General features: G+C 53.0%; 3 protein-coding genes and 1 non-coding gene across 11 annotated transcripts in view; all 4 read left to right on the top strand.

Annotated features, from left to right (window-relative positions):
• Window positions 1–23,148, top strand: part of HOXC4 (homeobox C4) — a 61,063-nt gene that overhangs the window by 18,725 nt on the left and 19,190 nt on the right. For 4 of the 6 annotated variants that reach the window (XM_063693938.1, XM_063693936.1, XM_063693935.1 and 1 more), the window contains exon 1: window positions 5,718–5,856. The exons of 1 other annotated variant lie outside the window; for it this stretch is intronic. The gene's annotated coding sequence lies outside the window, so the exon portion shown is untranslated. Of the gene's footprint in view, window positions 1–3,740; window positions 3,763–5,717; window positions 5,857–23,148 lie in introns of those variants that run through there. One more of the 6 variants, XM_063693939.1, reaches the window with a different exon arrangement.
• Window positions 3,639–17,170, top strand: HOXC6 (homeobox C6). 3 transcript variants are annotated; one of them, XM_063693941.1, is made up of 3 exons: window positions 3,639–3,762; window positions 15,101–15,263; window positions 16,005–17,170. In XM_063693941.1, exons 2-3 carry the CDS (start codon window positions 15,110–15,112, stop codon window positions 16,310–16,312), a joined length of 462 nt encoding a protein of 153 aa, XP_063550011.1. In that variant the 5' UTR covers window positions 3,639–3,762; window positions 15,101–15,109; the 3' UTR covers window positions 16,313–17,170. The 3 variants fall into 3 exon arrangements, with proteins under 3 accessions (XP_063550011.1, XP_063550012.1, XP_004053305.1); XM_063693942.1 differs by lacking the exon at window positions 3,639–3,762 and adding an exon at window positions 5,716–5,856 and having other exon boundaries at window positions 14,918–15,263; XM_004053257.5 differs by lacking the exon at window positions 3,639–3,762 and having other exon boundaries at window positions 5,854–15,263.
• On the top strand, window positions 17,415–21,704 carry HOXC5 (homeobox C5). Its single transcript, XM_004053256.5, has 2 exons — window positions 17,415–19,918; window positions 20,620–21,704. The coding sequence occupies exons 1-2, from the start codon at window positions 19,465–19,467 to the stop codon at window positions 20,832–20,834; spliced, it is 669 nt and encodes a 222-aa protein (XP_004053304.3). The 5' UTR covers window positions 17,415–19,464; the 3' UTR covers window positions 20,835–21,704.
• MIR615 (microRNA mir-615) lies at window positions 20,309–20,372 on the top strand. The gene has a single exon (NR_162082.1). It is a non-coding gene; the product is annotated as a microRNA mir-615 (primary transcript).

Here is a 23,148-nt window from a genome sequence, read left to right as displayed (position 1 = left end):
GTGGACAGCCTGCCACCCCAGTCACAGCGGGGTAAGAGGGCGTCTTTATTGGTATCTTCATTCCCCAAAATGAAGAATTGAAGGCTCAGGGACCCAGGGGGTAGAAGGGTCTCTCACTTCTCTCTGGAGAGTCCTGGACTTAAAAATTCTGTTTATGCCAATAAGATTCTGGTCAAATAATCCCAAATTCCAGAGATACAAGTCTTCTGACTCAGTCAGGAGAGGGGAAAAGGGAGGGGAGGGATCTTCTGGTCTTAAAAACCAGACCCCCAAAGGCTGAAATATTTTTGAGGCCAGATTTTCTTTCTTTCTTTTTCTCTTCTCTTCTCTTCTCTTCTCTTCTCTTCTCTTCTCTTCTCTTCCTCTCTCTCTCTCTCTCTCTCTCTCTCTCTCTCTGTCCTCCCCACCCCTCATCTGTCTAGCTCCTGGTCAATGATTTTCCCAGACCTAGGCCCAGGCCAACTCTTGTTTTGTGGAATTTCACCCAGGTCCCAGTCACTGGCCCCCACGCAAACCGGGCCTGAAAATCTGGCCTGAGTAGAGAATTGAGTCGGGCTTCCTTCACAGGGGACTCCTGCAGCCCGAGAAAGGCTGTGAATTGCAAGCACAGGCTGCAGGCAGCTGGGGCAGCTTTGAGCAGGAGCTCCGGGAAATCTGCTCTAACCTGGGGTCCCTGCTGTGAGCAGCGGCACCAGCCAGGTAACCTGTTCTCAGTGGGAGACACCGGCTACCCACCAGGGAGGCCAGAAAAGAGGCCGTTTCGCTCAGACCTCAGGCCTTCCCACAGGCGTGTCCTCCATACTCCGAGGGATGGCTGAGGTCCCGTTTCGTTTTTAAACGTGGAATTATGATTGCTATTAATAAAAATATCTGGCCCAGTAGCCTAGCGGAATGAACCCAGCATTAAATGGCTCCGAAGGGCCTCGCCGCCTTTTCCCCACACCAAATGTCCCATTTATCCCTTGTCCTGTTCAGCAATGTCCGTGGCCCCAAGCCCGGCGCGTCGGAGGGCGGGGTGCGTCTGGCGCCCGGCTTTACTCGAGATGCCAGTCATGGAGAGGGCTAAGCCGAGGGAGCCCCAGCCACCCCCTCATGCAGTACCCGCTCCCCCACCCCTCCTGCCCACCGCCTCTGTTTTCTCGTTTGGAAAGAAATGGAGGTAAAAACCCGTTTTATGGGGGAACGTAATTGTGAGCGGGATGCGCTCTCTTTAGAATCGCGTCCTCCCAAATGCTCCCGCCGTCCCATTACCGGAATGGGGACCATTCGGCTGCTGCAGATAGGACTTTCTCTCCCATTCTTTACTTTTTTATTAGCCAATCAAAGTGGCTTCCGAAAGCCATTTGTGATTTGTGAAAAATAGTATCTTTCAAAATGCTGAGTTGAAGCATCTCGCTCATTGCTCCTTGAATTTATTATTCTAATCTCAACCGTAGAGCTGGAATAATGCAGCTATTAAGTTGGGGGGCAAATTCGTTTCTCTGGATTAAATTTTTTTTCCTCCCCACTCCCTCATTGCATCAGCCAAGGAAGGTGTGGACCTGCAAGAGATGTGGGGGTGGGTGAGAGAGGTAGTGAGCGTCCTGAAGGGCTCCTTGAGGGACCCTTGGATAGGCGAGTGGTTTGGTCTCCCCAGTCTTATCTTCCCCAGATAAGATGCCCTAATGACTGCCTGCTGGCTGGGAAAGTTACCCCGTCCCAATTAGGGAGAATTCAGGACAGGTTGTGCCACAGTCTAGAAGTAAAATTTCCGGTGAGCTGCCCGCAGCGCCGTCCCATTCTCCCCGCGGCCCATTGTGAAAAGCTGGGCCAGCGCTTCCTTGTCGTAATTTTTAACTACCTGTTATAAAATTTATGGGTGGGTTTGTGAAAAGAAACGAGGTCCCTGCATCCGGCCTAGGGAACTGCTTTGCTTACTATGGAGGAAGTCTGGGGAAGGCATGAGGTATCCCCTCTTGGTCAGGGTTGAGGCACCCAGCCATTGAGATTCCCATGCCAGCTTGATGCGGGACCAAGTGGAGAGCTGCCGGCCTTCAAATCTCGAGCCCGTGGGAAGAGTGACCTGCCTGCAACCCCTCCCCCGGCAAATAGTCTCTATGGGGGAATTTATTCTGGACTCACCTTCAAAATTAGGGGTCTGGAAGAACAGACTGCTCGAAATTTTAGCACAGAAGGTGAAATTCAGGGCAGTAAAAGGTTATTTTTTCAGGCCTCGGTAGTACATCCCAGCTGCCCAGACATTGAATCAGGAAATTGTTCTGAGAAAGGCAGGTGGGTATGGGCAATCTGACACGATCGAAAAGGCTTGCTGCCTTGCACCCCTCCCCGCAAAAAGGAAGTAGAGACCAAGATCTTGGGCTTTAATTTTATTTTTAATTGTAAAAAGATTTCAAATAAGCCACCATTTGAACTGGGAAGGGAAACTAGGGGTGGTCTTGGGGGAAAATGTCATTCTCTCTAAGAAAGGGATCCCGGGGATGTGGGTCGTTTTGAGGGTCCTAGAAGTTGACCCCAATTCTCACCTCTCCTGCTGCACTGCAGGATTGCCCAGGGTAGGTCTAGTCCCCTGGGTTCTTCAGACCACTCCAGGTCAGGTTTGGTTGGGTGGCTGCCATGGTCTTCGACTACTGTTCCTGTCTAGGGTGGAGTAGGAGCTTTCAGGGGTACGGCATAGAGGGGATGTTGTTCTCTTACTAAAAAAAAAAAAAAAAAAAAAAAAAAAAGGTAGGGGTAGGGAGGCACCCTTTCAATCCCTGCAATTCACCAGCCATCGCTGCCTCAAGGCCACAAATCTTTGCAAAGCTTTGAATTCCCCCTGATCCAACCTTAATGCCCCCATTTATTAAGGACAATATTTAAAACTCGGCAAGCCAGGAGAGGCAACCGACCCTCAGTGCTTGAAGCTTTCTTTCGCCTGGGCGTCCGCCCTCAGCTCTTTCTGCGCTCGCCTGCAGCAGCCTGGCCCGTGGGGAGTGGGCGGTGGGTGGGGGTAGGGGTGGGGTGGGGGTCCGGGGATGCTCCCTCTATGAGAGAATTGGGTAAACATGGCGACCGCGGCGCCCATTTGCACACGCTACACAAATGCATCGCATTCCCGGTTGTTTGCAGAAAATTTACAGCTGAGTAATAAAAGTTTACGATCGACTCACAAGTTGGATTGGCCACAAGAAGTCATGTGGATTCCATCCATGAACGTGAACTTTTTATTGTGGTTTGTCCGTTCCGAGCGCTCCGCAGAACAGTCCTCCCTGTAAGAGCCTAACCATTGCCAGGGAAACCTGCCCTGGGCGCTCCCTTCATTAGCAGTATTTTTAAAAAATTAATCTGATTAATAATTATTTTTCCCCCATTTAATTTTTTTTCCTCCCAGGTGGAGTTGCCGAAGCTGCGGGCAGCTGGGGAGGGTGGGGATGGGAGGTGAGAGACAGAAGTTGAGGGCATCTCTCTCTTCCTTCCCGACCCTCTGGCCCCCAAGGGGCAGGAGGAATGCAGGAGCAGGAGTTGAGCTAGGGAGCTGCAGATGCCTCCGCCCCTCCTCTCTCTCAGGCTCTTCCTCCTGCCCCCTTCTTGCAACTCTCCTTAATTTTGTTTGGCTTTTGGATGATTATAATTATTTTTATTTTTGAATTTATATAAAGTATATGTGTGTGTGTGTGGAGCTGAGACAGGCTCGGCAGCGGCACAGACTGAGGGAAGACGAGAAAGACAGAGTGGGAGAGAGAGAGGCAGAGAGGGAGAGAGGGAGAGTGACAGCAGCGCTCGGTAAGTGTTTCCTTATTGGTTCAAATATGTAACTAATGGTCCGTAGCTGGATGGCGGTTTCAAGATAAGGACAGCAGCGGCTTGTCTTGGTTAGGGAGAAGAGGGGGCTGGCGAGAGGGTGGGCGCGTAGTTAATTATGGGGAGGAAAATTGGCGGGGGGAGAGAAACGGGGTTAAACTGGAATACCGGTAACTGGTAGTGGGGCGATTGTGTTGTCCTGATGTCACTGTGTGCCAAGTTGGGGGTGGGGAGGCAAGGGAACAGCACCTGTGGGGCTCAAGCCGGCGGTCTAGGGCGCCAGCTCTCTGCTGCCCACTGTGTCAGTACCTGCTTATTATAGATCTTCGGTCTCTTGGCTAATGGAACTGGGTCGGAGCGGAACTGGAAGCTCAAGCTCCAGGCAGGAGAGAGAACTTAGAGGCTGTGCCCATTGCCCCCTAAGCAAAGTTAGCCCCCCAACCCCCAAACAAACTTTCCAGCTTCCCCTCCCTGTCTGGCAGCCCCCTCCCTCCCAGAGAGCGCGACTGCTAGAGCTCACACATGCGCAGTGTGGGCCCAGGGCCGGGCCGCCAAGCAGGAAGCGGGCGCAGCTAGGCGGCCGGCGGGGCCTGTTAATTGGCAATTAGGGGGGAGGCTGGTGGCTGTTGCGCGTCAGCCGAGAAGAGAGCGTCTGCCCACCCCCTGCTCCCGCCCCCACTCGGGCGGATGGAAGGGTGGGAGGTGCCCTGCGTTGGGTGGAGGGTGGAGGTTGTAGGGTGGGGGTGGGGGATGCTGTACTCAAAAGCCATCTTGTGCTCAGAGAAAAGAGGCCTACCGGCTTTCCCTTCCCGGGTCCAGCGCCCCTCACCCCCAACCGCGGCCATCCCAGCCGGGATGCCCACTGGACCGGGATGCCCGCTCGCCACGCATGGCTGCTCTGGGCTAGGACCTGCCTCGCCTGGGGGGGAGGTGGGAATGGGGAAGGCCCTAGGCTGGGCGGGGACAGGCCCAGTCCTCCTGGCAGAGTCTCCTAGGTGCTGTGGAGGCAGTGAGGATTCCGGGGACTGCTGGCTTATGGGGTAGAGGCGTCAGCCTGGGGCGGCGGGAGGGTCCTGGGCACTCGGGATCTCTCTAATAATTGGTGCTAATGGCTTGTTGTATAGTCTTAACCCGACGCATATGGTTTCATAACACAGTGGCTTAATTTCTTCCAAATGTACGTGGCCCTGAATGTGTTGCAGTTTGATATATGACCCCGCCCTGCTCCCCGGCCTGGGTCCGAGGCTCCGAGGCGGCCCCATAAGTGTGAATTTCTGTTTATAAACGGCGACGCACACGCAAACGCCTACACACCCAGGCAGACACACCCGGAGGCGTGGGGGAACATATTCCAGACGAGGTCCGAGAGAACCTGGGGGCCAGACTTACCTTCAATCTAAGCCAAGACACCCCACCTACCCCCACCCTCTCCCAGAGGCGCGACTGGGATTCTGCGCCAAGTCCCAGTGGGGGAGGGGATCGCTCCACGATTTCCTGTTTAAACCCTGACCCGTCGCCTGTGGGGGGGCGGGGATGGGGGAAGAAACTTGTTTTATCAAATTTTTAAAAATACAGTTTGCATTCAGATCAAACCGTTTGGGCTAGAGCTGACGGTGAATTTTATCTCCCCTCCCCCCACAACCCCCTTCCCTTCCTTTTCTGCCCCCGCAAAATTCCCCTTTCGCAGCCAACATAAAGGCCTCTGAGGTATTCTCCCGCGGGAAGAAATGGCATTTTCTCTCCCCCTCCCCCACCCCCCCACCCCCAGTAGGACTTGTGTGTCGGCAGAGGCGTCTGACGAGGGGCTAATTTCGCGTTCCTTGTTTACGATCGAGAAAAGTGCTTGGCTCTCCCCAAATGGGCCCAGCCCGCCGCCTGCTCAGGCTGCCGCGCGCTCTCCCGCCGCTCAGGCACGGCCCAGTGGCTGATGCCCCGCGGATCCAGCCTGCGGCAGGCCGGAACCCGGAGTCCGTGGGACCTGAAAAGGGCAAAGGGAGTGCGGTGGGACACAGGAGGGGCCCGAGAGGCCCGAAAAAGGGAGCCTTTCTCCTGGAGTAATGTGGGAATCGCCGACCGGTGAGGCCTCTATTTCTCTCTTTCGCCTGCATTTTGTCCGCCCCCGCCCCTGTGGATGGCCGCTAATGGGGGGGAACACAAGTGTCCTTTGTCCGTCCCCGAAAGAAAACCTTTTCCAGAGAAGGCCATTCAGGCCAGTGGAGATTCACCTAGAATATTAGAAGGGCCCACTCCCACCCGAGGGGCGGGCCTGGGCGAGGCTGAGATATTTCTCTTAATCCTAGAACGACCTCACTGAGTGTACCCACAGCGAGATTTGGAGGTGCTAGAGTTCGAGGTTGGCCGCTTAACAGCACCATCCTGAGGTGTCTTTATATAATATTTTAATTGATTTTCTGTCCCTTCCTGGCTACAGCCCTGCAGCTCCCCCACCCCTATCCTATGCCCTTCACCCCTAGACCCATCCTTACAAGACAGAGGCAAGCAGAGAAGGCATAGCAGCAGCGACCGGCGCTCTGTTTTCATTTTCCACTCTGGCCAGGGGATAAACTGGACCCCAGCGGACTCCAACACCAACTCTCTGCTTCCCAGTTACTTTCGATTTTCTTTCCCTTCTCCTTCTTTCTCTCCCTCTCTGGCATTCAAACAGAAGCATAAGAGGACCCACCAGTGGCAACTCTCAGCCTCCTTGCAGGCCATATTCCCTGCTGACGTGGTCCTTCCTGCAGGAGAGCCCTTCTGTGATTATCTAATAATAGCCAGGGTGGCTGAGAATAGAATCTGGCTCAAGGACTCTGCACACCCGGGGCAGAGACACTGAATCTGTGGGTCAGGGCCTGGCAACATTCCTTGGAGCCTCCCCCTCTGAGCCCACTCTTTGGGCACCCTTAGGCTTGCCTGCCCCCCTTATAGGGGGCTTTGTCAGCCCTGCCATCCGCTGTATTTCATGTGCTGGTTCCTAGCTAAGGAGAATTGGGCAGAGCAAACCCTTTCTCTCCCTGGTCTGACAGTTGTGATCCCGACAGAATGCGACCTTGTTTGGAGAAGGCGACCTTGTTGGGTTGGCTGTGTTCTGAAACCAGGCTTGGGAGTGTTATATATTTATTATATACAGGCTTAAATATACAGACTCAGGCTTATGCATGAATATATACAGACTCATATTTCCTTGGTGGTTAATTGTATATTACCATGCCTATATTCGCTGGAACACCATTTTATGTGCATGCAAAATTTTGTTAGTCCTCACTAGATGAGAGTGGGCTCATGGAGGCACCGGGTGCACTGAGCAGGCCCTCTGTGCATGCTCTGCTGGAAATATGTGCTCACTGGAATCGGAGTATGCGGGTTCCAGTAACCAATGGATGCCATAAAGACTTTCTCAGACCTTATTGCTTTTGTTGCCCAAGCAGCTGGACTGGGGAAATACTAAATCCCTTCTGCTTTCTCTCCACACCTCCTGGCAAACTCTCCCAACTTAGAAATTATTTTACAAGGGAGACCAGTTGTCTTGAAATTGAGTTCTGCGGGATTCTTTTCACGGGCATGGTGGGGCTGCAAGCAATTCTGAGTAGTCAGGGCCCTGGCGCTGGAAGCCTCACTGGAGCGATGAAGGGATCAGAGTGGTTAATAAGGTGGCCTCTGGACAGTGATCTGGGGCAGCTGCTGGCCAGGGTGCTTGGAGAAGCTTGTGGAAAAGTCAAGCCAAAAGGGGTAGGGATGCAGTGAATATCTGTTTCTCCCCCTACTTGCCCCAGCCGGCCGCTCACCCCGCCCCATCCCGATTTGCCTGCATCCGTGGCGGCAGATTGGGAGTTCTCTAAGGTCCCCCAAATACCCAGATCTGGTTACTGGATGAACAGCTTTTTAATCCTCGTCGCTATCTGAGCCAGGACAAGACCTGGTCAGGGAGACGGCTGGTCCAGGCAGCACGGGAGAGGACGTTGGACCCGCCGCCTGTGGCCTGGAGCACTGAGTATGGGCTACCAAGGCTGAGAATTGATGGGCCTCCTTTCCCAGCCTTTTTCCCTTCCAGAGACACAAAAAGACAGAGCAGAGGGGAAATATCAATGTCAGTGGAAAACCCCATAAAAGAAAGCAGGGACCAGAGCGGGGCTGGAGGGGTTTTCCGCTACTCTCTCTAGGTGATCGGGTTCCTCCCAAGACTCTTGTCCAGACAGGCTGCACCAAGAGGTGTGCAGCTTTCTTCCACCTTCCTCCCGCCCTTCAAGGAGGGCAGCCTTAGGCTTTCTGGGCCTTGGTCACCCCAGGCACTGGGGTGACATTACCCCAGGATTGTGCCCCTCGCCCAGCCCACGGCCTCTGCCACGGCGCCGCAGCCGCTCCTGTTTATTGTGTCTGTGAGTTGTTTACTTGTTTTGTCTGCTGCCACCCTGCGTCAGAAACCCGCCAAACCAGAGAACTCGCCCAGGAGAACAAAGTGCAGCGCTATCCCCGAACTCCCTCCCCTTTCCAGCAACCCCCTCCTGCCCTCACAAGCTCCTGCATTCTCCCTTTCGGAGGGGAGGAAGCAGAAATAGTCTTAAAACAGGGCAGCTGTTTATAGGGTCAGGGGAATTATGGGGACACCATAAACCTCTGGGTGTCCCTGTGGTGGAGAGACTTCTGAGCAGCCCTTCCCTTGCCTAGGCTTTTCTTCCTTCCCCTGGTGACCACTTGGTTAAGGGGGCCACACTCATTGAGAAAGTTGAGCCCACCCCCATCAACCCAGTCCCCCACTACCCCACTCCTTTCTGCAGGAGTTTCCCTGAGACACAGGTTGTTGGATTTTAAATCAGGGTAATGTTGGTGGATTCATAAAGCTAGATATAGCATGTCATTCTCCTCCCACACTCCCTCTCCTCAGCCCCCCAAAATTGCAGTGAATTTAAGCAAATCCTACAAAATTAAATTGCCCCTTTGCTAAAGATCATATATGTCTCCAATCCTGCCAGGTGTAGAGTCAGATAGTTGGCTTTTGGCCTTTAATTTTGCTCCTAGCTATTAAATTTAAAAGAGTATCATTGAAGTAAGTAATAATCTCATTTCTGAAATTAATTTCCCCTCCCAGTCTCTCTCTCTCTCTCTTTTTGCCAGCACAGATTAAATGGTTCTTTCAGATCTGCAAACAATAAAGGATAAAATTATTTATAGGGAAATGAGGATGCTGTTTTATTGTTGGCGTATTGTTCCAGAACATAACAACATTTTATTTTCAAGCAGGAGAGGTTAGACCAGGGGGAGAAAGATGGGGAAAGGAAAAAACATGAAAGGAGGGCAGGAACCCACATACAAAACTCCTGCCATGTATAACTGGTAGGACATTTACAATTTCTATATGACAACTCACTGTGATGTCATAATACCGAGTTCTTGAGTTTTATAATTCTCATGAACCTCTCAAATGGGTCCAAGCAGTGCTTCATGTGGAGGGGTATAGAAGAAGCCAGGAGGCTGGGGATCCTTTGACCCAGCGCAGAGCAGCACACCCCCTATTGCGGCTTCTTCCTCATGTGACATCCTCTTGAGGCCCTATTCTGGGGGCTGAAAATATTCTGGATATTCTGCATTTTAATTTTTCTCCTGGGCCAAGCAGGGCCACTTGCTTTGCCCCCCTCAAGTGTCCCTAGGCATCTAAGCTCTCTCCCCATTCCCAGCTCACAGAGAGCTGTGTCCCCAGGCTCTCCCCAAGCCCCCTCCTCAGCTAATACTCAGCTGCTTGGAATAGAGGTGGGAGGCTTGGGCACCAGCCCCCAAAAAGCCAGAAATGATTTTTTCCAGATGCAGCTGGAAGGGGGCTCAGGGCTGAGCGTGATGGGGTAGAGATGTTTGGGACCTATTTTACGTCTTAACCTTAAGTCAGAGAAGTGAATTGAGAAGCCAAACAAATGCCAATGTGAGAGTTTGTATCTGCTGATGGTAGCAGCAATAAGTGAAGTGCTGGTAAGGAAAGGTCAGGCAGAAATCTGGAAAGAGAGAGGGAGGAGAGGAAATGTGACATGAGTTAGCAGAGCCCCTCCATATACCTTTCTTCTCCATTTAATTGTAATAAAGCAAAAGCAGCTCGGGTAGCCTCTCAACCTCTTAGATCAAAAGAGGAATCACCAGCGCAGGCCTTGGAGGTGTTTGGGGGCAGTTCTCAGCAGCTTAACATGCCCCATCTGCCCTCTTCCTCCTTTCCCCCTCCCTGCTGATCCCCAGCTCCCTTCAACTGGTCACCCCGGGCCCTGTCCCCAAAATATTAGCACCCCCAAATGATATCCATTTCTGTGTTAGGTGTGTCAAATTTCACTTCTCTCCATGCCTAAACTTTGAAAGGAGGAGTGTACCTTTTTGGAATGCGGTGTGTGTAGGGGGGTCAGGTATGTGCTCAGACAGCTTCCCCCATCATATCTATGGGAAACTGGAAGCCCCTTAGGTGAGCCATGCTTTGGTGTTCCCAAACAGCATTCCCTGCATTCAGGTTCTCTGGCAGACCAGGAGGCTCTTTGCGATCTGATCCTTTGACTAGGAGTTCCATGGAGATCAAAGGAGCTTATTTATACACAAAACACCAGGCATTTGGAGTAGAATTTATTTTTTAATTTCTAAATAAAAAAGTCTAATCATAGACCAATCGGGCCAACTGAGCAGTCGCTCCAGAACAGCAAAGCCTTAACCAAATAATGTGATTATGAGGGGAGCTGAGCAATTACTGAAACTCGGCTTTCTCCGTAAGAGGGATTTTAGCCCTCGCCCAGTGGCACAAAAGGGGCCAGCGGGGCAACCGTTCTTCTCTTGCTCAGAAAAGTGAGACTTGGGGATGGTGGGGGCAGGGTCGGGCAGCTGCGGTCGCGTCCAGGCAGCTGAGCACCCAGGCCAGGCGCTGAGGCTGAGCACTGAGTCCTGAGGCTCCAGTGCTTGGGTCCCCGAGCAGCCTCCGGAGGCACCGAGCTGTAGTTGCGGCGGCGCGGCAGTCAGGAATGGAGTATGTGTATCTGTGTGCGAGGGTTGGTGAGTTACAAACATCCGCGCAGAGTTAGGGGATCTGGGGAGAGAGAGGAGACAGGGAGAACACAACTAAGGAGGACCTCTGGAAAATATTGTCCCCAAATAAAAATTCCAGATCTCATCCCTCTCATTTCAAATATCCCTCCCCAGGAAATTAATATATTTCCCAGAGCTGAGTGGAAAGCAAAGGCCAGCAAGGTGAGGCCTGCCCACGAACTTCTTCAGGCTGGGTCCAGTCCCACCTACCCTTTCCCCAGTTCAGAGCTCACAGGCCCCCAGCCTTTCCCTGGCCTAAAGGGGAGTAAGGCTGGAGTGGTAGCATTTAACTTGCCTAGGGAAATCCCCAAGTGCCCAGGCTGCAATGCCACCCTTATCCTTGGGGACTCCAGGCCAGTGACTGCACCCCACTCAGGTCCAAGGCGCAGGCAGTAAATTTCTCTCCTATAATTAGCGCTATCCAAAGCATGTGTTTTGCATTGGAGAGGACTGGAGAAGCAAGTGGCAACTTTTCCCTTGTATTCTTTTTCTGTGTTTTTTGAATTCTGTTTTTGAATCCACTAATTAAAGCTTCTCTGAAAGTGAAAATCTGCTCTTGACACCAAGCCCCTTCCGAATGCCTGATTTGGGAGGCCAATGGGCCAGAGCAGCAGCAAGGAGACCTGCAAGCCTGATGGAGTTGGGGGTAGTGTTCTCTGATTTCTCTAGGCTCGTTTTATAGAAACAAAGAACAAGTTCTCTCCCCTCCTTCCCAAGACTTGTGCATATTTACAGAGCACAACTGCAGTTTTAATAAAACATCTGTTCTTGCTTCTGCTGATGAGTTTCCATAATTGTTTTCAGACAAATTTAACAGGAAAATATAAATATATTTAGAAAAATCTAAGTCCCAGCTTTCCCCCTATAGACCGCCATTCTTTTGCCAAAAAAATAAAATTAACATGAAATGGGAAAAAGAAAATATAATCCAATGTAGGGAAGATCGGGCTCATCTGACCTGCTCTCCCCCCTTGGAGCGAATCCTTTCAGCAAATTTCAGCTGCATAATTAAAGATCTAAGAGAAAGAAGAGGGCTTCTTCTTTCCTCAGGAATGAAAGGTAATTGGGGGGGGGGGGTGTTGAAAATTAATTTTGCCAAAGGCCTTTAAGCAGTGGAGGAATTTATTTGTATTTCTGTTTCCCCTTCTCTCCCCCTTCCAGCATTTCTGCCTTTTTCACCCAGCAGCTGGTTTCTGTTCATTATAAATCGGCGAGACCTTTCAGTCTCTGCCCTCTGTTTAGGGACGTCATAAAACACTTAACTTTCTGGGGCTGAGGCTCACATTCTGCTTCTCAGGTCGCCAACCTCCCTGAGCCCACCGACTTTAGGCCCCAATAGAGAATCTCCCCAACTTTGGGGCCCCTTTCCTCTCCAGACATGGTTGAGGAGGGGCTCAAGGAAACCTAGGCATCCTTGCTGGGGGCTGTAATCCATGCTGCCCCAGAAGCCCCTTCTTTCTTCCAAGGTCCTTCCCTCCCCCACCCAGACATAAAAGAGATTTTTAAATACATAGAAAATCAACACTCATTGAAAGTGAAACCTCATTAAGACATCCTATCTTCCATCATTCAATTTGTTGTACATTGCAACAATTTAATATCTTGAAGGAAATATCACTGACATGATTTATCCCTCTAGCAATCTCTCTCTGAAATTGGAGGGGGGGACAGAGTTACTCTCTCTTCTGGCCTCTTCTACTTGTTACACCACTACCCTTAGGGCAGAAAGGAGGCTGGGAACTCTGAGAGAGGCTACTTGTGTCCAGGGGTGCACTGACTTGTTCCCTAGCTCAGTCCCCAGAGTACTCCTGCCTTGTTGTCTCTCCCCCACCTCTTGCCCTCCAGGGGGCCTGAAGCCTCAGCCAGCTGTTGGAAACCTCTGCTCAGGCATGCCATGAATTCGAGGACAGCTGGATTCTAGGGCAAAAAGCAACTCACATTGGTGTCTATGTTTGTGTACCTGCCAAGTCACCCCAAAAATGAGATAACTCATCTAAAATTTTTTTCTTAATTTAAAAATCCTCTTCTACCCTTTCCCCTTCATTTCCTTGGGGAGAAGAAAGTGTGGTCTAGAAGGAGGAACCTTTATAATTATAGGAGTCTTTCCCCTTCCCTTCCAAATACCGACAAATTTCTGTCCTTTCTGGAGGATTGGGGCTGTATTTTCTAAAACCAACACAAATTGTCTGGCAGGAAGACTCTTCAACCCCCTAACGAGGTTCATGTATTAACTAACATGCTGTCTCCACCAGCTCCTGCACACTGTCTGCTTTTGGGTTCGAAACTTTATTTTTCCCCCCTAGCGACACTCCAGGGAAACCTTAACGTTACAGAAGATGAATAAACGAGTTTTTTCTCAGCATAGTCCCGTTTATGGCTTTATTGCTACCCATTGATTACTCCGCTTTGTTACACAGAAGGAAAAGATCATAAAATCCGGCGACATCCGGGTTCTTGTTATAGCCAGCTTTCCCCCCCCCAACCCACCCAAAAATGGTGGGGGGGAAATATGAGCTTTCTCTGCTCCCCGCACACTCCCCACCACCCTTCTTTGTCAACTCAAGGCATTTTCAGCCTATATCACGATATCAAATTAAGTTTGGACTAATCAGGAGAAAACCCCCATCTGCACACTTTCCGCTGTTTCAGTTCGCCTACTGCGGCTCCCTCACAAGCCTCGGATTCAGCTGCCTTTTCGTAACCGTCTCTTCCCTTTTTTTAGCCCCAAGATGGGGGAATAAAATGGGCGTTGAGGCTGCTGAGAGGCCCATCCCCACCACGGGTGACTGGCACTTGGGTGAGAGCTCCTTAGAACCCCTTTCTGAAGTCTCCAAGCCTTATAGCTCAGGTCCAGGGGCGCCTCCACTGGCGGTGCCCTGAGTCTGGAGGGGGCAGGGGGGCTTCTGACCAAGGCAGGGGCTTGAGCCTGCAGGAAGCTAACTGTCCATCAGAGCCCCACCAGCCTTCTCTTTCTGGCTGGATCCTGTGTGAATTACCCCACCGGCCCTCACTGGCTCCAAATCATAAATTCTCACCAACATAAACAGGAGTTGATGTCTCTAGAAAGATTCTCAGAGTTTTCGTTCTTCCTTTCTCTCTCTCTCTTTCTCTCTGTCTCTCCCCCTCCGGTGCCACCTCCCTACATTTTACTTCTTTTTCTCCTTTTTCGATTGCATTTTTATACATTTTCCCTTTTAGGCAAAAATGCTGGAAGAGTTTTCCCAAAAGAGGGGTCCTGAGGAGGAGGCAGAAGGGAGCCAGGAGGCAAAGGAGAGCAGATGCGTGGCCCATTTGCCCACTCCAGCTCTGCCACTGTACCCTGAAGTCTTGCCCCTTTAGACCTAGTTGTTCCCCACATCCCTACTACATTCAAGACTCTCAGCCACACTCTACTTACTCAGGGGAACAGGTTTTATGAAATTTCTTTCTACTTTTGATTTTTTTTAATTATTGGTGAAAAAATACTAGTTTAGTGATGGGACTCACTCCATGGAGTGTCAAAACAGGATTTCCTGCAGGATTTCTAGGGACCCCCCTCCTGTGCTGGGAGGGAGTTCCTCCCTTGGAGAAATCAGGATGTAATTTTAGAAGGGGGCAGATATAAAACATGAAACCAGATTGAAAATACAGGGGTTTCTCTAGCCCTGGCTCTGGCCACAGCACAGCAAAGTTAGCTGGGGCTGAGAGATTTCCTGGTAGTACAGCTCTCCTTCCCTGAGTCCCAAGGCCCTGCTCAGGGACACGCACCCCTCCTTCACCACCAAACCAGTTCCCTTACATATATATATATATTTAAAAGAAATCCAAGTCTTACTTTCAAAGCACACACTTAGTCTCAACTAGGGAATCAACAGAAGCAGAAGCGATTTTTTTCCCCCTTCTTGACATCTGGCTTGCGATTGGCTGGGAGGGGGTCAGCTGACTTTGTCATTTTGTCTGTCCTGGATTGGAGCCGTCCCTATAACCATCTAGTTCCGAGTACAAACTGGAGACAGAAATAAATATTAAAGAAATCATAGCCCGACCAGGTAAAGGCAAAGGGATGAATTCCTACTTCACTAACCCTTCCTTATCCTGCCACCTCGCCGGGGGCCAGGACGTCCTCCCCAACGTCGCCCTCAATTCCACCGCCTATGATCCAGTGAGGCATTTCTCGACCTATGGAGCGGCCGTTGCCCAGAACCGGATCTACTCGACTCCCTTTTATTCGCCACAGGAGAATGTCGTGTTCAGTTCCAGCCGGGGGCCGTATGACTATGGATCTAATTCCTTTTACCAGGAGAAAGACATGCTCTCAAACTGCAGACAAAACACCTTAGGACATAACACACAGACCTCAATCGCTCAGGATTTTAGTTCTGAGCAGGGCAGGACTGCGCCCCAGGACCAGAAAGCCAGTATCCAGATTTACCCCTGGATGCAGCGAATGAATTCGCACAGTGGTGAGTTTTACAGCTCCGAGATATAAATTAAATAAACTGAACTGGCTTTATGACCGGCTTCCCTAGAAGAACGGGCGGAGAGAGTCTTTTATGGCCCCATAAAAACAATCACGCTCGTCTCCTCGCCGAGACAGGGCCCCCTCTTCTGCCCCCTCAGCTCGCCTCTCGCTTGCTTGCAGGGGCCTGGCCCCCTTGGCCCCTGACGGATTGGAGGGCTCCAAGGCGAGCTGAGGGGGCAGGAACAGGGCAGGGGATGAGGGGAGGGAGCAGAAGATAGGGGAGCTCCCCAAAGTGGAGTCAGTCTGAGGAGAAGGGAGGGGGAGAGGAGAGGCAGATAAGTGGGGAGAAGTTTCCAAGGAACTAGGATGCTTGGGGAGATGGGGGAGCCCAGTCCTTGAGAAAGGGGGCCCTCATCCCCATTATCTGGGATTTTTCAAAAATCTGCTTTTAGACTTGCAGCTTTCTGTTTGCCTTTTGCCCCGCCCCCCCGCCCCCCCCCCCCCACACCACATACCTTTCTTTGGGACACACAGGTCCCACCTTATAGGAGGTCTGAATGAAGTTGGGGTCCTCGCTGTACCCCCAGTGGGGGTGGGGCAAGGCAAAAGGGAGAAGGCTAGAGCCCTAAGGAGGCTGTGAGCTGCTGGCCAGGTTGGGAGGGTCAGGACTTTGCTAGGCGAAACAGTCTGCAGAGGACGCTTTGCTGATTGCTTTTAGTGTGTTTTGTGCCCGGATCTTTAGGGGTCGGCTACGGAGCGGACCGGAGGCGCGGCCGCCAGATCTACTCGCGGTACCAGACCCTGGAACTGGAGAAGGAATTTCACTTCAATCGCTACCTAACGCGGCGCCGGCGCATCGAGATCGCCAATGCGCTTTGCCTGACCGAGCGACAGATCAAAATCTGGTTCCAGAACCGCCGGATGAAGTGGAAAAAAGAATCTAATCTCACATCCACTCTCTCGGGGGGCGGCGGAGGGGCCACCGCCGACAGCCTGGGCGGAAAAGAGGAAAAGCGGGAAGAGACAGAAGAGGAGAAGCAGAAAGAGTGACCAGGACTGTCCCTGCCACCCCTCTCTCCCTTTCTCCCTCGCTCCCCACCAACTCTCCCCTAATCACACACTCTGTATTTATCACTGGCACAATTGATGTGTTTTGATTCCCTAAAACAAAATTAGGGAGTCAAACGTGGACCTGAAAATCAGCTCTGGACCCCCTCCCTCACCGCACAACTCTCTTTCACCACGCGCCTCCTCCTCCTCGCTCCCTTGCTAGCTCCTTCTCGGCTTGTCTACAGGCCCTTTTCCCCGTCCAGGCCTTGGGGGCTCGGACCCTGAACTCAGACTCTACAGATCGCCCTCCAAGGGAGGACTTGGCTCCCCCACTCCCTCGACGCCCCCACCCCCGCCCCCCGTGCAGAGAGCCGGCTCCTGGGCCTGGGGCCTCTGCTCCAGGGCCTCAGGGCCCGGCCTGGCAGCCGGGGAGGGCCGGAGGCCCAAGGAGGGCGCGCCTTGGCCCCACACCAACCCCCAGGGCCTCCCCGCAGTCCCTGCCTAGCCCCTCTGCCCCAGCAAATGCCCAGCCCAGGCAAATTGTATTTAAAGAATCCTGGGGGTCGTTATGGCATTTTACAAACTGTGACCGTTTCTGTGTGAATATTTTTAGCTGTATTTGTGGTCTCTGTATTTATATTTATGTTTAGCACCGTCAGTGTTCCTATCCAATTTCAAAAAAGGAAAAAAAAGAGGGAAAACTACAAAAAGAGAGAAAAAAAGTGAATGACGTTTGTTTAGCCAGTAGGAGAAAATAAATAAATAAATAAATCCCTTCGTGTTACCCTCCTGTATAAATCCAACCTCTGGGTCCGTTCTCGAATATTTAATAAAACTGATATTATTTTTAAAAGTTTATACCGGGAATTCTGTTAATTCGCTCGCCCGCCGGCCTCAGGGTGAGAGCTGGAGCAGGCTCCAAGCGCTCCCGCGCCTGCCGGCCCCCTGCAAGCCCCCAGCCCTCTGCACTCGCCTTCCCCGGAGCCCAGGCGCCCGGCCCCGGCCTTCTGTTCGTTCTCGCGATCGCACTGAGGGGCTGGGAGGCCTCTCTGGGCTCCCTGCGCGGAGCAACACACACACCCTGCGGGAAAAGGCCGCGTAGGATTTTGTTGCGGGGGGAGCCGGGATCAGTCGGTTTGGGCACCAACCCCACACAGGCCTTTCTTCCTGCCTGTGGCAGCCGGTGTCCTCGGCGTCCGAACCGCGAGGCGCCCCGAAAGACCAGTAAGGAAGCACTATCCAGGCACCAGGGTCTCCTCCACCCACTCCCGGGAGTTGGAGGCGGGGGGCGCCGTGAGAGCAAGCCCCAGGCCCGCGCCAAGCTGGCTGTTGCGAAACGTGGCGGAGGCGGAGAGCGGAGGGAAAGAGAAGACCGCGGGACTGGAGCCCTGTCGGCAGGGATTGAGCGATTCAAGGACATCTCGAGAGAGAAAGCCTGGAAACTGAACTCTCGCCTGCTCTGGGACTCCTGACGTGGCCGGGACAAAATTCCTTCTTCATTACAGCTCCAGCCGGGCTGGTTCCTTACTTTTCTCTCCTCAAACGGGTGAAGAGGCGGGTGAGGAGCGCAGCCGGACCCTAACCATTTATCACCCTGGCCTTCTCTCTCCAAGCCTGGCCAGAGAAACCTGAGTGGGCCTACAGGGAGAGGTGTTGAGGGGGGTCTCCGGAGGGAAAAAATCCGCCAGAGTTTTCCGGGCCCTTCAGATTCCCTCCAGCGCCCCCACCCTCGCCTCCAGCGCCTCCACCAGTGAGGAGGGGGCCTTCTCCTGGCGGGGCGGAGATTTCCTGGGAAGAAGCAGGCAGGGAAGTATGAGACTTGGGGCTACGGGGGAAGAGGATGGGGCCGAATGGCTGCAGACACCCTGCGAAGGCTACCCAGGCGCATGCCCTGCCCACCCCCCAGGTCCGCCCCATTCCTCTTGGTAGCTCAGAAATTGCTCTCTTGTGGACCTTATGGATTCAGGTCCCTGGAAAGCCTAGCCCAGAGACCTTTTCCCCAAAGGGCACATAACGGGCCTTTTCCTCTGCCATGCTCACGTAATATTTGTGGAGGCTTCAGTCTTGCTTCTCCATGTCCTCAATTAACATCTGTTTTCTGTCTAAAACCTCTGGCATAGGTACCACATAAGGATCGCACACAGGGAGACAGAGCAGTCCTCTAGACCATTGGCTGGCTCTGTCCATGTCCACACACACACTTGAAAATTGCCTTGTTGCCACTCTGGGGACCCTAGCATGGTGAGGTCTAGCCAACTCCACCTGGCTCCTCACCTCCAGATCCATCCCAAACAGCCTGCAACGCCCTCAGCTTCATGACCCCCCTATCTTGTTCTGACCACTCAGGATCCCTCCTCCTGGGCGTCCTGTCTACCTCTTCAGAAGCTAATTCTACTTTCTCTTGCTGATAGGCACCTCTTCAGCAGTAGTGGGGCCTTAGGGCCTGAGAGGCAAGGGACTTCTACCTTTGGTTTAGGGAACCTAAGTTAAACCCCATTGGTTCTCCAGCCTGGGCATAGGCCACCTTACCTAACTAAATCCCCTTTCCTCAGCCATTTTTGAAGATTGGAAGACCCTGGAGGTTGGGAGAACGGGGCTTTCATTACAAAAAGCACTCTGTGCATTATAAGTGGGGCCTCATCTTTTCCCAATTTTAAATAGAATTTAAAAGGCTAGCTCAGGGGTTGCCCCAACAACCAGCTTCTCCTTCACCGTGTAGGAAATCCAGCCACCGGAAAGCAAGCTGGCGCTCCAGGATGCAATTCCCCCACATAGGCACCAGGTGTCGCTGTGGGCTTGTTGTCCCGGCTACCCCCAATTCCAAGAACCTTTTTTTTCCCCTCCCCCTTCCCTCTTTCTCTCTCTCACTCCCTCTCCCCCTTGGTTGGGCTTTGCCAACATATCGAGATGCGTTTCGCCGGCTTCCATCACTAACCTCCCGGAGGTCATCAAGCCAAATTTATGAGTGGCCGCTCGAGTCACGTGACTCTATTTAAGGCTCCCTTATTTGGGAAGAGCGCATAGGATAAAGAAAGAGATATCTCCACCTATAAATTGTCCACTTTGGAGAACAAAAAACCCCTCAACTTCAAAGAGTCACAAATCACCCTTAATCAAAAAGGGTGCAGAAATTTTTTTGGGCCCTCCCCGCCATGAGCTCCTACGTAGCCAATTCATTCTATAAGCAGAGCCCCAATATCCCTGCCTATAACATGCAAACTTGTGGGAACTATGGATCGGCCTCAGAGGTGCAGGCATCCAGGTACTGCTACGGCGGATTGGACTTAAGCATCACTTTCCCACCGCCTGCGCCTTCCAACTCTCTCCACGGGGTAGACATGGCTGCCAACCCCCGGGCTCACCCCGACCGCCCAGCCTGCAGCGCCGCGGCCGCTCCGGGACACGCTCCGGGCAGAGACGAAGCGGTTCCTCTGAACCCCGGGATGTACAGTCAGAAGGCGGCTCGCCCGGCGCTGGAGGAGCGAGCTAAGAGCAGTGGGGAGATCAAAGAGGAGCAGGCGCAGACAGGGCAGCCCGCCGGACTGAGCCAGCCAGCGGCCCCGCCACAGATTTACCCGTGGATGACCAAACTGCACATGAGCCACGGTAAACTTTAGGACTTCATTTTGCGCGCTCGGGTCCGCCTGGGTTTTATAGGCCATGCGGGGCAAATAAAGAAAAAAAACCTGCGGCCATAAATTTTACGATCCAGGCATCAATGGCTCGTAAAACTGTCCACTAAAAGGCTTAGAGGCTGTGTGCGCCCAAATTTACGACGACATAATTGGATCATAGGAACAAAACGTGTATAAAAGGCAATATTCAATTTTTGGGGGAGAGGGAGGGAGTTAAAAAAATAGAGGGATCTGAAGGGTGAGGAGCGCGGGGCTCCAGAGCGGGGATCCCCCCGCGGCTCCCTCCCTCCCTCCCCTGCGGAGCCGGCTCCGCCGGCGCTTGCGGCTCCGGAGGATTCCAGCGACTCGGGAGGGGCGGGAGGGGGGTCCCCGGTGCTCGGATCTCGAGGGTGCTTATTGTTCGGTCCGAGCCTGGGTCTCCCTCTTCCCCCCAACCCCCACTCAGCCCCTCCGGCTGCAGAGTGAAGGCTGCGGTGGAAAGTTTCCTGCCTGGGCGGAGGCGCCTCTCCCGGGGCTGGGCTGGGCTGGCCCGCCTGCGGCCCGCGTGGCCTGTCTTGCGGCTCTCGCCTCCTCTCCCTCCGGCCGCGGGTGGGGGCCTGGGCTGGGGTGGCGACAGGGGACCGCTGCAAGTTATTCACCCCTTCCTGGCTTGGGGTGGGGTTTATGTTCCAGAGACGGACGGCAAGCGGTCCCGAACCAGTTACACGCGCTACCAGACTCTGGAACTCGAGAAAGAATTCCACTTTAACCGCTACCTCACTCGCCGCAGGCGCATAGAGATCGCCAACAACTTGTGTCTCAATGAGAGACAGATCAAGATCTGGTTCCAGAACCGCAGGATGAAGTGGAAGAAAGATTCCAAAATGAAAAGCAAAGAAGCTCTTTAGAGGCAGCGGGGGAGGCCCGCAGAGCGCGCCCCTTAGCCTGTTCCTGTCCCTGCGCCTTTCCTTTTCGCCTTTCCTCTCTATATTTCGGGTCGGGGGCAGGTGCTGGAGCACTGGGCTCCCGGGCCCCACAGACAAAAGCGCTTTTCCTTGGCATTCCGCATCCCTACCGACCCAGGGTTCCCGCGGGGCTGTCGGCGCTGCCCCATCTCCCCTCAGCTCGGCTCAGCTCGGTACCCGGGGCCCAGGGCAAGCTCCGTAGGGCTTCCCCGGAGGGCCGCGGCGTACAGGCTGGCGCAGAACGAACCTTGGCCTGGGCCGTCTCTCCGGCTCCCAGCCTCAGCGCGGCCCTCCCGAGTTAAGGTGGGCCCGGCCCGCGCCACAGGACCCTCGCCGGACCCTCTAACCTCGCCCTCTCCTTTGTTCCCGGCTGGACGGGTTAGACAGCCAAAGGCTGGCGAGAGTCTGGCCCTAGACTCGGGGTGCTTCCTTGTAGCGACTAAACTAGATTTTCACTTATGAATGATTTGCATATGAAAGGAGAGCATCGGCCTAGGGCCCCCACAGTTGCTCTATGCTTTCCAAACCTTATCTCCACAACCTCTTCCCCCTAAAACCCGGGAACCTCCCCAGCCTGCGCCTGCTGCATGCCCTCTCAGGCCGGCAGCCCCAGCCTGCTAGCTAGCTCAACTATTGGGGTTTCCTGGCACTGGACCCCAGCAAGTGGTCCTAGAGGCCCTTTGCTGTCCCATAGTCCCTGCCACGAATTTCTGTGCCCTCCTGACCCATTGCTGTTGTCCAACTATTTATTGACTCTGGGTCCTTCCTGAAACTATATTTTGTCATATCAAATAAAGAGAGAACAGGACTAAAGATGCAGTGGCTCCTGTCTGTTTGGGGCATGTATTGGGTAAAATTGTCTAAATGGGCTGTGAGATGTAGAAGGAGACCCACAAACTTTAAGCCACCCCTTTAAAAAATTTTCTAGCTTCTAGGGGCAGTCAGTAGAGGGAGGTGAAATTAAGCTCCTTTCCTGTTCCTTGGCTGCAACAAGAGCCTCTGGGGGAAGAGAAGGGCACCTAGGCCTCGGGTACTGGCTTTTCCCATGCTGTGGCTGTCCAAGGCCTTCACGCCTCTGCACTCCATGAGGCCTCTGGACTGGCAGCAGCCCCCACTGTATGCCAAAGCTGTGGTGCAGGAACCAGTGGCTCCGCCGTGCTCAGCCTTAGGCCCTTCTGGGCCTCTGAAGATCTTTCCTGGGCCTAGGTGGTCCCTGAGAGGCCTTGCTGGACATAGAGGGAGGGCTGAGCTCTCACTCTAGGGACCCATTTGGTCTCATAAGGGCCTCTAGAGAGAGGTGGTATTGCTTGGTAAGGGGGTGTTGGGAGAGTTGGAGGAGGTGTGCCTCAGTATCTAAGATACTGGGGAAGAGGGAGCAGGGAGGACAATCTGCAGTGTGTATCAGCCTGGCAGGAAATGTTCAGACTGTTTCCACCACCTTCTAGGGCCTCAGGCTATGCAGGACAATTAACTGGGAAAGGAGCTGCATAGACCAGTGCTGGAGTCACGTCTGTCTGCCATCATTTATCTCAGTCTCTGGGATTTTGTGTGGAGGGGAGGATGGGTTAAAAGTGGGGGTGGGAGGAGGCAGATAATTCAGGTAGTGTCTGAGGATCAGGTCCTTCTCCAGGCTCCTGGTATGGGCTGGGGGAGGAAGCACTTTACAGTAGAAACAAATGTGGGAAGGGTCCATAAAACTTTACTGCATTTCCTCTCCCACCTCCCACAACAGGGTGATTTCCTGGAGCCAAGCCTAGGCCCCCCACACTGGTGGGGTGAGGGTCTGGAGCTTGGCTAAGGGATTGCACCAGCAGCCAAGAAGAAAGGGGAGCAGAGAGGCTCTGGGGAGGAGCAGGGGAATATTTATGATTATTAATGCTGATGCTCCTTGGATTTATTATAAGGACTAACTTCGCTGCATCCCACTGCCTAAGCTACCCATCAGTCATTTTTTAAAAGACCCAAGAGCCTTTCCTCACCCCATGCTTGGCACATAGGCAGTCTCAACAAATGCTTATTGAACAGTGCCCACAACTACCACCCTTCCCCTTCGCACTGCACTCAGGCCAGGTTAGGGCGCCTGTTGTCTCTCCTGAACTTGCACACAGCAGTCAACCCAGACCAGTGCTCTCTCTCTCTCTCTCTGAAATAAAATGTGTAATTTTCTTCAGGGAGTTATTTTAATTTTTTCTCCATGCTGAGTAAAACTATTGGGTGAGCAGTGAAGCGTGGAGAAGCACTGGCGTCTCCGGTGGGT

This window comes from Gorilla gorilla, chromosome 10 (assembly GCF_029281585.2).
Source record: "Gorilla gorilla gorilla isolate KB3781 chromosome 10, NHGRI_mGorGor1-v2.1_pri, whole genome shotgun sequence".
Lineage (NCBI taxonomy): Eukaryota > Metazoa > Chordata > Mammalia > Primates > Hominidae > Gorilla > Gorilla gorilla.
This window is presented reverse-complemented; position numbering and strand designations above follow the sequence as displayed.